The sequence below is a fragment of the Carcharodon carcharias genome, chromosome 6 (genome assembly GCF_017639515.1).
Source record: "Carcharodon carcharias isolate sCarCar2 chromosome 6, sCarCar2.pri, whole genome shotgun sequence".
Taxonomy (NCBI): Eukaryota; Metazoa; Chordata; class Chondrichthyes; order Lamniformes; family Lamnidae; genus Carcharodon; species Carcharodon carcharias.
In genome coordinates this window covers 176,842,567-176,856,358 of record NC_054472.1, presented here as the reverse complement: position 1 = coordinate 176,856,358, position 13,792 = coordinate 176,842,567, and the positions used below count along the sequence as shown (strand labels likewise).

At 38.7% G+C, this 13,792-nt stretch overlaps 1 protein-coding gene and 1 long non-coding RNA gene across 3 annotated transcripts in view; one reads left to right on the top strand and one right to left on the bottom strand.

Annotated features, from left to right (window-relative positions):
• Positions 1 to 13,792, bottom strand: part of LOC121279030 (tyrosine-protein phosphatase non-receptor type 2-like) — a 73,194-nt gene continuing 59,402 nt past the window's right edge. For both annotated transcript variants that reach the window (XM_041189787.1, XM_041189786.1), the window contains exon 10: positions 1 to 349. In XM_041189787.1, the coding sequence (XP_041045721.1) occupies positions 334 to 349 (16 nt within the window). In that variant the 3' untranslated portion in view covers positions 1 to 333. The remainder of the gene's footprint in view (positions 350 to 13,792) is intronic.
• Positions 3,051 to 4,950, top strand: LOC121279031. Its single transcript, XR_005943316.1, has 3 exons — positions 3,051 to 3,316; positions 3,420 to 3,505; positions 4,474 to 4,950. It is a non-coding gene; the product is annotated as an uncharacterized LOC121279031 (long non-coding RNA).

Genomic DNA, 13,792 nt, shown 5'->3' with positions numbered 1-13,792 from the left:
TTTTTTTTTCAATTCAGAACATTTAATGCCACTCAAAGGTATAAAAATACAACACAATGAAATGACTAAAGTACAAAGCTTTATTTTTTTTTGCAACAGAGTATAAGCATTATAAAACATGTGACAATACATGAAATCCACTCCCTCTGCAGAAGGTCCCGTGGGGTCAGTTGTGTGTTTTGTCTTCTGCATCTAGTAGTTTACGCTGTAAACAGTTACATGTGAGGTCTCCTACATAGCAGAGCTCACTGTCCTCATAGGGATTTTTTTTCTGATTTCCACGGCTGATAAAAATAGGTGCAGAATGTGGCATCTGTTCTGTGGAGTTAGCAGTCAGACAGTCTTTAGCCTATGACATACAATACAGAACATAAAAGGTTTATTCAGTGCAACAGTTCCATTGTATCCATACATTAATAAGTACTTCACAGGTATTATAATTAAGAACAGGATTTTGCTTTTGTAATTAAGAACTCCATGGGTAAAATTTATGGTTGCTGGGGATAACTGCTATTGAGTTAAAATTTGTTAGGATATTCGCTCAGATCACAACAGCTGGCTTGTGGGACTTCAATTTTCCAGATAAGTTAAAACAACTATTGTGTTAATTGCTAATGTAAGGATCTAAATTTGTATGAAGCTTAGGTTTGTTCTTATTTCATATTAACTACTCCAATTCACCATGTGTACAGAATGAATCAATCTGATAATGGAGTCTTAGTAAATATAGAACCATTTCAGTGCTTCCTTTCACTTTGGCTGCAGTGCTTCTCCAATATGATTAAGGCATTACATCCTGTAATGCAACTTTCAGAGTATTGAAACATGTTTAACACTGACTAAGTTTTAATAAAGAGAAGTAGAACAGTACCAAGGATTTCAAATAGTTTTTAATACCTTAAATAGAAAACAACCTAAATATGACTTGTATTTGCACACTGTTACAAATGAGATTTACTACCTCTCATTATATGCGTTTACAATACAGAACTGGGAGAAAATATTAAACAGTAAATTGTGTATTAGGAGGTATATTTCTAAACAGTTACTTTGCATAACAAATGAAGGCAATCTAAAATATTTGCATAAGCAGCATTTCCAACCAATCAGCACCCTTTGGTCATGCAGTATACCTTGTTCCCTTTGGAATTTGGCATTCTTGCCTCTGTCATGATGAGTGCAAGTCAAACAGCTTCAACAGCTTGTCACTTTTTTCAGCAATGCACATTGATACTAATCGAAGTAACCTTTTGTTCTGCGATCCATTGAGAATGTGATAATTCATATAGAATTTTGTGTTTAATTTCAATATTCTAAAAGTGATAACTATGAAATATGAAAAAATATAATGCAATAACATCACAAATTATGTAGAAAGATTTGTCCTCCAAAAACATAATGAAACCTTCTGTTAGCAATAAGTTCACTATCAATGAAAATTATGATGCCTCTTGAAATATTTTGTTAAAATTTACCTTTTAAAAGTTTTAATTTTTTCAACTGTTTCCTCTCAAGAGTGAAGTTGAAGGGAACTATCATCTTGTTTTTAATGTGCTCCTTAGGACTGAGATGAGGAGGAATTTCTTCACTCAGAGGGTGGTGAATCTTTGGAATTCTCTGCCCCAGATGCCTGTGGAGGCTTAGTCAATGAGGATGTTCAAGACTGAGATCGATAGGTTTCTACATATTAAAAACATGAGGGATAGTGCAAGAAAATGGTGTTGAAGTAAAAGATCAGCCATGATCTCATTGAGTGGCGGAGCAGGCTCGAAGGGCTGAATAGCCGACTCTTGATCCTATTTCTCATGTTCTAAGAAGCTTAATTACATGGATTTAAAAAACATAGTTCTATACCTTAATAATTTTCAGGGTAAAAACTGGAATCAAAATCTATATTATTATTAAAATTCCTGCAGGTAACAAACTTCCTCTCCACAGATCTCAATTCATACTACAGAGAATCAAACTCCTTGTTTCAACATTTAACATCAAAACTGCTTTGTTCAACATTTATAATTGAAATCCGTCTGTGAACATGATAATAGCAAAACTTTTTCTCAACATGTCAACTTACGTCCATTACATTTGTTGGTGAATCAAAACACTCAATAGTTTTGAAAATAAAATTACCTGTCATTTGTTCCTCTTTCAAAAATTCAAAATATATATTTGTCAATGACATTGTAGCTATCCATTAAATGTTTTTATACCTTCAAAGTTTTTACTTGAAGACCTTGACCTCTCCCAAAAGCCTGTGCTGGAACTATATACTTGTGCACAGATTGGTGGCTCTGTTAGCCAAAGATCTGAGCACGAACCATATGTACAATTTCCAAAGATGTGTTAGTAACATTTAAGTTAGCCAATGACACGAGAATGAGATGGAACAATTACGACAAAATATAATTACCTAAGAGGTCAAATTTCAAAAGCTTTAATCAGGAAGAGAGAGAAAGCAAAACAAAAAAAATTGGCTCTAAGGCACTTTGGGATGCCCCAAGTTTGTGAAATGCATTAGATAAATGCAAGTTATTTTTACTTTCTACTGATTTGTAATTGCATTAAAAGCCTTATCCAGGTAAAACGTGTGAGAGTGCATGACAGAGAATGGAAGAAACGAACGTACCACTGATTAGTGATTGCTTTAGTGGATGTGTGAATTATAAATTCTCTATTATTTTTTGAAAGCTATTTAGCCGAGGGGGATGGATTTTCACTCACTAGCATGCACATACTAAGTTTAACTGATAACACTGATCTCAATTGTAATTCTTACAAAAACAGAGAAATTACTTGAACTTTAAAGCAAACAAAACCTTTAAAGATTTAGCTGTGACTCATTCGTGCTTAGCAAATGTAAACATTCTAATCACGGACACATACGAGACGGTGGGGAGGTGGGGGAAGTAGAAAGACTGACTGAAAGAGGAAAATGACTTTGGTTTATGGCATGCCTTCCACAAAAAGGCACCATCAAGTGCTCCACAGCAAATTAATTACTTCAATTTTATTCACCAGTTTTACAGGGGAAACACAGCAACCAATTAGCATACAGCAAAGTTCCACAAATAACAATGGGATGACTGGCCGTTGGTGTGGTTACAGTGCAGTGCTGAGTGCTGCACTGTCTTTCAGGTAATATGTTAAACCCAGATCCCATTTCTTGGCTCGAGTGGATGTAAAAGATCATGTGGCATTATTTCAAAGAAGAGCAGGGGAGTTATCCTCGCTGTCCTGGTCAATATTTATCCCTCAATCCCTGGTCATTATCATCTGCCGTGTGCACATTGACTGCTGCATTTCCTACATTACAACAGTGAGTACGCTGCAAAAGCACTTCTTTGGCTGTAAAGTACTTTGAGATATCCATTGGTCATGCAGGGCACTATATAAATGCAAGTCACTTTTTTCTTTGTCAGAACAAAAGTCCCAAGATGCACCAGGTCTGATGGCAGAGATGAGCAGTTCAGAGATTCAGTGGAAGGCACACTTCAACAAGCTTAAGGTGCAGCAAGGATGAGTGCAGCTCTTTATAACTCAATTTCTCTCAACTACACCTAGCAGTCAACCCCATGCACAACATCCTTCACAAACAATGACAAGGACACAATACACCATTCCTCATTCAAAACGTACACACATTTTGCTTTCTCCCTTCGTACATACATATGAATATATGAATTAAGAGCAGGAATAGGCCACTCGGCCCCTCAAGCCTGCTCCATCATTCAATAAGATCATGGCTGATTTAATTGTAGCCTAACTCCACATTCCTGCCTACCCCCAATAACCTTTCACCCCATTGTTTATCAAGAATCTACCTAGCTCTGACTTCTTAAAAATATTCAAAGACTCTGCTCCACTGTCTTTTGAGGAAGAGAATTCCAAAGATTCACCACCCTCAGAGAAAAAGTTTCTCCTCATCAGTGTCTTAAATGGACAATCCCTTATTTTTAAACAGTGACCCCCTAGTTCTGGATTCTCCCACAAGAGGAAACAGCCTTTCCACACCCTGTCCAAGATGCCTCAGGAACAGCAACTCCTAACAACATTCTGTTTGCACATGGCAGCAACTGCAAAGCAATTAACTCCTGTCACTTCATAAATAAAAACAAAGTGCTGGAAAAAACTCAGCAGATCTGGCAATATCTGTGCAGAGAGAAAGAGTTAAGATTCAAGTCCAGTATAGCTCTTCTTCAGTTCCAAGAGTCATATTAGTCTCCAAACGTTCACTCCATTTCTCTGCACAGATGCTGCCAGACCTGCTGAGTTTTTTCAGCACTTTGTTTTATTTCAGATCTTGGGCATCCACAGTGTTTTGCTCTTAACTATCCTCTCTCTTGCTTTCCATCCTGCTTGCATTTTGCTTCTTCTCACTCTCAGCATATTACATGCCAAAGCTCCATAGCTGTGCACTTTCCTTTTCAGTGTCCAGTCATTAACTCTCATCCCTCTCTTCCTTCGGAACTAAAGAGTGCACAGCACCAAGCAGAGGAATAACTTTGGGAGAGACCAATGTCCACAAGATCCTTCATGAATGGAACAGAAAACAATGAAAGCCAGTGGCCCTTCAAGACCGATGCACACTGGAGATGGTGATCATGTTCTCTGTTACTTGTACTTCGTCAATCTCAAATAAAAAAATTCACTTATCCAGCACATTGTGAAGCCGGCTATCTGAAAATTTTACGGGGAAGAGGAATGACCAGATTGCCAGAAACAATGCACTATCAACCGATCCATGAGGTCTCAAGCTGTAATGTGCTGTACTGTCCTTCCTTCCTCTACACTCAAGTCATCCTTGTCAGATGTCAGTACTTGCTGTTGCTCTGCCATCTCAGGTGTGATCTCTGGTTTGCCAAGTTGTGCAACATGCAGCACACTGCAATGACGCAGGACACTTTCGCTGGGATATTTTATACAGAAGCCCCAGGAACCTGAACCTTTGCTTCAACTGCCTTATAGCGTGCTCAATGATATTGCCCATGGTTCTATTGTACCAGAGATAACTTGACTGTAACATTAAAGTTGCATATCATAAGCTAATTTTATTTTTAAGAGCCTCTAAACAAAGCACAATAATACTGAAAAAAGAGACATGTCTAAGCTTTTCATCTTAAACTGATCAGGACACTTGCAAGAATACCAATTTAAGGGGGAAAACAACAATTTATACTGTATGTGAAGTCTTCACATACAGTATAAATTGTTGTTTCCCCCTTATATTGGTATTCTTGTGAGTGTCCTGATGAATGCAAGATGAAAGCTTAGGCATGTCTCCTTTTTTAGCAATACTCAAGTTCTGTACTACCAAACGACTATTTGTAGAGTACAATATATTGTTATTGCCAATCTTATTCAGAACTGCCCATGTGATCTATAGTGCATGAGTTTCCATGGAAAGATCAAGCTTGGATTAAAACTAGCACCCAATATTGGTATAATTAGAGAGTCAAAACTCAAATTTCTTCTCAGCTCAGTCTGTTGCCCACCACCTAATCGGTGCAGCTGCTTAAGAACAAAGTAGATGTGTTAGCTTCACCTCTTACTTAGATACTGATGTGAAATAAGTTGTGAAACAAAGAAGAGGCTAGAAAATGAGTATTGGTGTTTAAGATTTTGGTCTTGCACTCATTAGGACAAATGTAAGATTGCCAAATTTCAAAGACAGCAACAATTTATACTGCATGAGAAAAGGGGAAAAAGCACCCTTTTTTCATGCAGTATAAATAGTCGCTGTCTTCGAATGCTGGTATCCTTGCATCTGTCCTGATGAGTACAAGACAGAAAGCTTCGACAGCATGTCTCTTTTTTTCAGCAATACTCAAGCTCTTAAGCAACTATTAGTCTAGAAAATATAATTTCTATTACTTTGTCAGGAACAGACATGCTCAGTTATCTTCTGCTACCAGGAAATTCAGCACAGTTTGATAGCAGTAAGTTCATGAATATTACAGCATTCTAAAATTTTAATGAAACTAAAGTACTGCTTTCATTGAATGTAAACAAAGGATGTAGCTCAATTCAAACTTAACAGCTTTCTTGTGCACAGAATTTAACTGTAAAGTAGAACGCAGAAGTGTAAACTTAAGGATGTTCCACGAACCCTTTGAAAGCTTTGAAGTATGTGCACAAATACTTGAAAGTAGCAACATTATATCTGGTCTTCATAACTTTGCAGATGTACGGCTCAAGTCTGTAAAGTCCAGTCCAGAAATAGCAGTGTTGTCACTTGAAACCTAGGCTGCCATCAGCACAAGTAATGCAAGGTAGATGCAATGTCCCCACAACTCATACTGTAAAGACTTACCATGAATGCATATGTGCAAAATTGGCATTATTACAGAATATTAACAATGGCAAAACAGGAAATTAATGAGTGCAACATTTCCAAATGAGAGAAACAGGAAAAATTGCCAATTAATATGAGAAAGATGAAATGAAGCACTAAAAAAAAAATGAAAATACAACAGCAATTTCATGGAAACGAGATGCCAAAACTAGGGATACATTCACAACTGAAAAGGGCAACAGTTTAAAAAAATCATGAAATTATAAATATATTAATGACCAGTTAATTTGTTAGTTTCTTCTGACGCTTCTCTCAAGAGGTGAAGTCTCCTGTCTTTATGCTCAGAACCTGCACCTGCTCATCAAATAAATTGAATCTACTAGACAAACGCAGATTTGTGCTGCGAGTAGTGAATGACTTGGCACTGGCCTATCGACATTTTATGTGAATTTGAAAGGCAAGTTACAGTCGTGAGGCATACAAACAGCTTTATGCCCTCGGTTTGGGCAAACAAACAGTGCATCTCCTTACTTAGACTGAAGAATTGTTAATGAGCAGCGCAGCAAGCCTAGTTAGAATGGTGAATTCAATGTTAGACTAGGTATAAAAAATGAAATAGGCAGAGGGAAAGAAAGATTAGATGGAGAGAGATAAGAGAATGAAAGCAAAAGTTAAAACCCCAACTTTCTGTGGCAAGTTTAACCCATATCTACGATGAAAGTACAAGGACTTCGCACCTTTCAACACACTTGAATGGAGACCCAGACAGCTCGATGCCAATTTTGTACAGCTTATGGTGGAGCAGAGCATTTTGCACAGCAACTTCCAGATTTTCATGTTTAACTGCACATCTCCGCTTTCCAGAAGTTGCTTTCCACAGAGTACTGTTAGCTGATATAGGGAAATACGCCATAATCACTGCTTCAATTAAAGGCTTCTTACCTTCAAATTAAACGTTCAAGGTGCACAGGGTCTGCAATAGGCTTTCAAGCCACAATACTAAACACTAGCCTGCAAAGCTGTTTGAAGTTTGTAATATCTAGATTGCCACCTTTACAGATCACAACCTAAAGCACCCTAGGTAAGGTTAAGGAGAACTACTTGTCAATATATGAAACTATAGCATGACACTGTAGAAATCATTAATATTTCAACACCAAAAATGTTGCCCCCCAACTCTTTTAGAAGCGAAGAGAACTTCTTGACTGACAAGCTTGAACTTACGTTTTTTGTTAGGAAAGGTTCAATATGATCTAACTTCATTCAACCAAGAGCGTGGATCACAATTCCGCAAGTATACTATTTTCAGGGATGCACTTTAAAAAATGGTTCCTTCCACTTTTTCCAATGGATAAGAAAATAACTTGCAAATTATTTTACAGTTTAAGCCACTTTACACATTTGTTACAATTTCAAAAATGCTCAAGTCAGTAATAATTGTTAATCTTTTTTTCAAATATCCCTTATGAAAGCAGACTGATCATCAAGTATCTGAACATATGCAAACAATTGAGTGCTCAAAAGTTCAACTTAAGTGTCTAAGTGAGATTTGGTGCTACAATATTGAAGGGATGAGATAGAAATATTAGAAGCCCCTATTCTGCATGTGTGTTAAATTCATCAACTACTTTTTGCACCAATTATATTTTGTGCTGGCAGTGTTCAAGTTCAAATGGCAGCACCGCAGTTGTTACTCACATGCCTTAAGTGAGCTGAGAGATGACCAAAAGGACTGCAAAACAGGAAGAAGAATTGCACAGGTTAACATGGGGCACATCTTGCAGAAGTAAAAGTAGAGGTATCGGTTGACGATAGGGGAACATTAACAAGGAATAGTGAGCAGCCTACTGCACTGGTACCAATGATTTCTAGATCTGGGGATATACAATGTCAAATGAGATATAAATGGAAGAACTCGAGGGATGGAAAAAATACATATTAAATGCTCAGCTGGATGAAAATACATTTAAAAAAACAAATCCTTTTCTGTTTTCATCTCAAGGCATTAAACTGGGCGTGGCTCAAAGTCACTCGTGCTTGGTACCAACTGGTCATTCCATTATATAGGAGCTTCAACAGCGAGGGATTGTATATTTTTAAAATGGGAATGCATCATTAAACTTTGTCAGAAGATCAGTACTATGTGCAGATATCATGCATTCCTACTTCTTGTTTTTTCCCCCCTTTTTATTGGTCCCTGTGTATATTGGATTCACTTAGAGGGCCATGACAGGAAAGTGATTGCTAAACGTGAAGGTTTGAAATTACACATGGGGTCATTTCTCCTCAATATTTTGATACTTAATGTGTTTAAGTTGATCTTCTGAACTCTTAGTAGAAAATATGGAAATGGCAGATGAATCGAACAAGAATTTTGCATTATTCTTCACTATAGGAGGATACAAGTAACATCCCAGAAATAGCGGTAAATCAGGAAACGAAAGGGCAGGAAGGGACTCAAGAAAATTATAATTACCAGAGAAGTGGTATTGAGCAAATTTGAGTATTGATGAAAAAAGACATTTTGTCAAAGCTTTTCATCTTGCACTCATCAGGACAATCACAAGAATGCCAATGTCAGGGGAAGCAACAACTTTATACTATATGAGAAGATAGTGCTGATCGGTTGGCGTGGACTCTTGATTTGTACAGACTTTGCCATGGTGAATGCACCAGTTAATGGTGAATGACAGTTAACTGCCAAACATTGTTTGAAATTTAAACCAGGCAGCTTGACCCTGATTGGTCCAGGCATTTCCCTGAGAAATGAACCAGCGAATGGCTAACACTTGCTCATCCTGCTTTCTACCCATAATGTCACCTATTAGCACATTTCTTAGCTAATATCACCACCGTCAACACCTCCTTGTCCTTTTGTCTATGACATCTTTTGGCAACCTCCACCTATCACTAGCCCTCCATCCAGTTCTATTTGTCCCACCCCCACCCCATTAAACCAACTTATATTTCACATCTCTTCTATTTTTCATTAGTTCTGTTGAAGAGTCATACGACTCGAAACGTTAACTGTATTCCTCTCCGCAGATGCTGTCAGACCTGCTGAGTTTTTCCAGGTGTTTTTATTTTTGTTTTTGTAATGGCTGTCACTTATTTTGTTTGGCTGAAACAGGCACAATGTGTGCACATGTTCGTTCTGTCTGCAAAGAACAGGGCTCTGTGTATTAATATATGTAGCTTCCAGTACACGCAAATGTGCCAAACTGTGAGCCAGACTGACAATCTTAAATTGGCTGCCAGTGTAACTTTAAGCAGACTGAGGGTTATTTAGTAAATGTTGTTCAATTGCGAAATCACATTGCGATTGTCCTGACGAGTGTAAGACAAAAAGCTTCAACCAAACGTCTTTTTCAGCAACACAAGTTCTGTACTACCAAATGACTATTGAGCAAATTGTTTGAGTTGTGGGCTGAGTGAGTTGTGGTTCTTTATCCTAGGGTCTTGAAAGAAGTGGCTAGTGAAATAGTTGATGCTTTGGTTTTAATTTTTCAAACTTTCCTAGATTTGGGGAAAGTTCCATTAGATTGGAAAACAGCAAATGTAACTCCTTTATTCAAAAAGGGAGACAGAAAGCAGGAAACTACAGGCCAATTAGCTTAACATCTGTCATAGGGAAAATGTTAGAAGCTATTACTTAAGATGTAATAGCACGGCACTTAGAAAAGTTTAAGGCAATCAGGCAGAGTAAACAGTTTTGAGAAAGGGAAATCAGGTTTAACCAATTTATTGGAGTTCTCTGAAAGAGTCACATGTGTTGTGGGTAAAGGGGAACCGGTGGATTTACTGTACTTGGGCTTTCAGAAGGCATTTGATAAGGTCATCAAAGGTTATTGTGGAATATAAAAGTTCAAGGTGTAGGGGGTGACATATTGGAATGGATAGAAGATTGGCTAGCTAACAGGAAACTAAGAGTAGCCATAAATGGGTCTTTTTCTGGTTGGTGGGATGTAACAAGTGGTGTGCCACAGGGATCAGTGGTGGGGCCTCAACTTTCAACAATTTATATAAATGGCTTGTATGAAGGGGCAGATGGTATTGTTGCTAAACTTGTTGATGACACAAAGATAGGTAGGAAAGTAGGTTGTGAAGAGAACTTAAGACTACAAAGGCACATAGATAGGTTAAGTGAGTGGGCTAAGATTTGGCAAATGGAATATAATGTGGGCAAATGTGAAACTGTCGATCTTAGCAGGATGAATAAAACAAAATAATCCAAATGGTGAGAGATTGCAGGGCTCTGAGATTTACAAGGATCTGGGTATCCTAGTTCATGAATCACAAATGGCTAGTATGCATTTACAGAAAGTAATTAGAAAGCTAATAGAATGTTATCATTTATTGTGAGGGGAATTGAATACAAAGGTAGGGAGGTTATGCTTCAATTGTACAGGGCACTGTTGGAACCACATCTGGAGTACTATGTACAGTATTGGTCTCCTTATTTAAAGAATGATGTAAATGCATTAGAAGCAGTTCAGAGAAGGTTTAGTAGACCCATACCGGGAATGGACAGGTTGTCTTGTGAGGAAAGGTTGGACAGGCTAGGCTTGTATTCACTGGAGTTTAGAAGAGTAAGAGGTGACTTAATTGAAATCTTTAAGATCCTGAGCTGTCTTTACAGAGTGGATGTGTACAGAATGTTTCCTCTTATGGGAGAATCTAGAACTAGGGGTCACAGTTTAAAAATAAGGGGTCACTCATTTAAGATAGAAATGAGAATTATTTCTGTGTCTTTGGAACTCTCTTCCTCAAAAGGCTTTGGAAGCAGGGTCTTTGAATTTTTTTAAGGCAGAGCTAAATAGATTCTTGATTCACAAGGGGATGAGAGGTTATTGGGGTAGGTTACAATCAGATCAGCCATGATTGTATTGAATGGTGGAGCAAGACCTACTCTTGCTCCATGTTCGTATGTGCTTAGTTATCAACAATTAGCCACCACTATACTAGAGTAGTTAACTACAATACAAATATACAATAAGCTCTTTAAAGGGTTAAGTTTGAAATGTATTTTAAATGTGCGTTTAATTTACATTTTGCAAATTCACTGGATTATAGAAGTTCAGCCTAATTCAGTTTATCAATCTTGAGATATCCTGCTGCTCCCTCATGACAGCAACCAACTGTTCATTAACTTACTCTAGCTATTCCCCCGATTCCCCCTTCCCCCACAGCTGTCCTACAAATCAATCACCTTCAGATGTTAAAATCACTCATTATGTGAAGTTGTTGTTCCAGCCAATACAGAGGGTAGTGGGTGAATGGAATTTGCTGCCCAAGTTGGTGGTAGAGGCAGAAACTCTAAGCTCTTTTAAAATGTACCTGGATCTGCACCTTAAGTGCTGTAAGCGGCAGGGCTATGGACCGGGTGCAGGAAGGTGGGATTAGAAAGGGCACCTACGTGTCCTCAGGCTGGCATGGACAAGATGGGCCAAATGGCCTCCTTCTGTGTTGTAACTTTTCAATGGTTCTAACAGTCCTGATTTCCCTTGCACCAGTTTGAACCTCTGTGTCTTTTGTATTACTTGCATGACATTCTTTGAAGTCAAGCTCCATCTAACCCTGTAATACATATGAGCTCCCCAGCATAATTACTTTGCAGACAAAAAGTTAGTTTACCAAATCAATCATTATGATTTAACACTCTGACACTGCTGATCAGCCCCCTAGCTCTTTCCTGTACAGCCACCAGGTTCTGGTTTCCCTAGAACAAGCAGCATTGGTTGAAGTAAAAGGTGTAAAACCACCAGACATCAAGAACAGCAAGTAACATCATCTCTGGGCACGTTGAGAAATGAATTGTGTCATTTCACACCAAACACATCTCGCATAGTTTGATATTTTACATGCAGGTGATCTGTAAAAGCCTTAAAGAAACAACCCTCTGATTTTTTTTTAAAATCGCACCTACCCAACACCAGAAGTAACACAATTTTTAATGGGTTATGGCCAGTGCTTAAACAAAAGCAATGAAAAATTTAGCTCTCCAGAGTCTCTCAGTCCAATGCAGAGGAGCAACAGTGTGTTTTGGGACTCTAATCTCAGGTTCAGTTTAGCCAGTCATTGACTTGCCATCACAAGTCTACTACAAAATACACCGACTACATTGGCCTGGCTAGTGCACATTTCAAGAGAACATAATGAGCCAAGCGGCCTCCTTTGGTGCAGTAAATCTTTCCATGTTTCTATGAAAGAATGAATAAATAATGGCATGTTCTTAATTTAGCAGCTAAATCATTCACCAAGATTTCTGTCCCAATCACACTGAAATAGTTCCCACTGGAAAGTGGACACATGCAGGTCCTGAGTAAGGGCGCAAACAGACTTGGATATAATTATCAGCCTGTTAACTTCATGTATGGGCTAACAGCGATAAATGGTATTGAACTATGGCTTGTCAAAGTGCATTTTAAAAAATTCATTCATGGGATGTGGGCTTCACTGACTGGGCCAGCATTTATTGCCCATTCCTAGTTGCCCTTGAAAAGGTGGTGGTGAGCTGCCCTCTTGAATCGCTGCAGTCCATGTGGTGTAGGCACACCCACAGTGCTGTTAGGAAGGGAGTTCCAGGATTTTGACCCAGTGACATGAAGGAACTTGAAGGGGAACTTCGAGGTGGCGGTGTTCCCATCTATCTGCTGCCCTTGTCCTTACAGATGGTAGTGGTCGTGGGTTTGGAAGGTGCTGTCTAAGTTGCCTTGGTGAATTCCTGCAGTACATTTTGTAGATGATTTACACTACTGCTACTGTGTGTCAGTGGTGGAGGGAGTGAATGTTTGTGGATGTGGTGCCAATCAAGCGGACTGCTTTGTCCTGGATGGTGTCAAGCTTCTTGAGTGTTTTGGGAGCTGCACTCATCCAGGCAAATGGGGAGTATTTCATCGCACTCCTGACATGCGCCTTGTCGATGGTGGACAGGATTTGGGGAGTCAGGAGGTGAGTTACTCATCACAGGATTCCTAGCTTCTGACCTGCTCTTGTAGCCATAGTATTTACATGACTAGGCCAGTTCAGTTTCTAGTCAATGGTAACCCCAGGATGTGGGAAATTCACTGAATGTCAAGGGGCGATGGTTAGATTCTCTCTTGTTGGAGATGGTCATTGCAAGACACCTATGTAGCATGAATATTACTTGTATCTCAGCACAAGGGTTTCAAGGAAACACCTGGAGAAATTGGTAGGAAGGGGAAAACAGTTAAACCAGACTGTAGCCAAACACTGAAGCTTTTGTAAAGCATAAGATTTCAACTATAATAAAAACGGAATGTGCTGGAAATACTGAGCAGGTTAGGCAGTATCTGAGATTTCAACTGCCCTTTCGCTCCCTTTACCTTCCATTCAATTTAATGTGGCTGGAACAAAGATTTGTCATATCAAACCTTATATGAGCCAATGCTTATAAAGCAGATTCCAAGAATCACCACCTGCCTCTTTACCCTTCCTCAGTCACGTTCTCATCTTTCCCGCTTGCCTCCAGCCCATGAG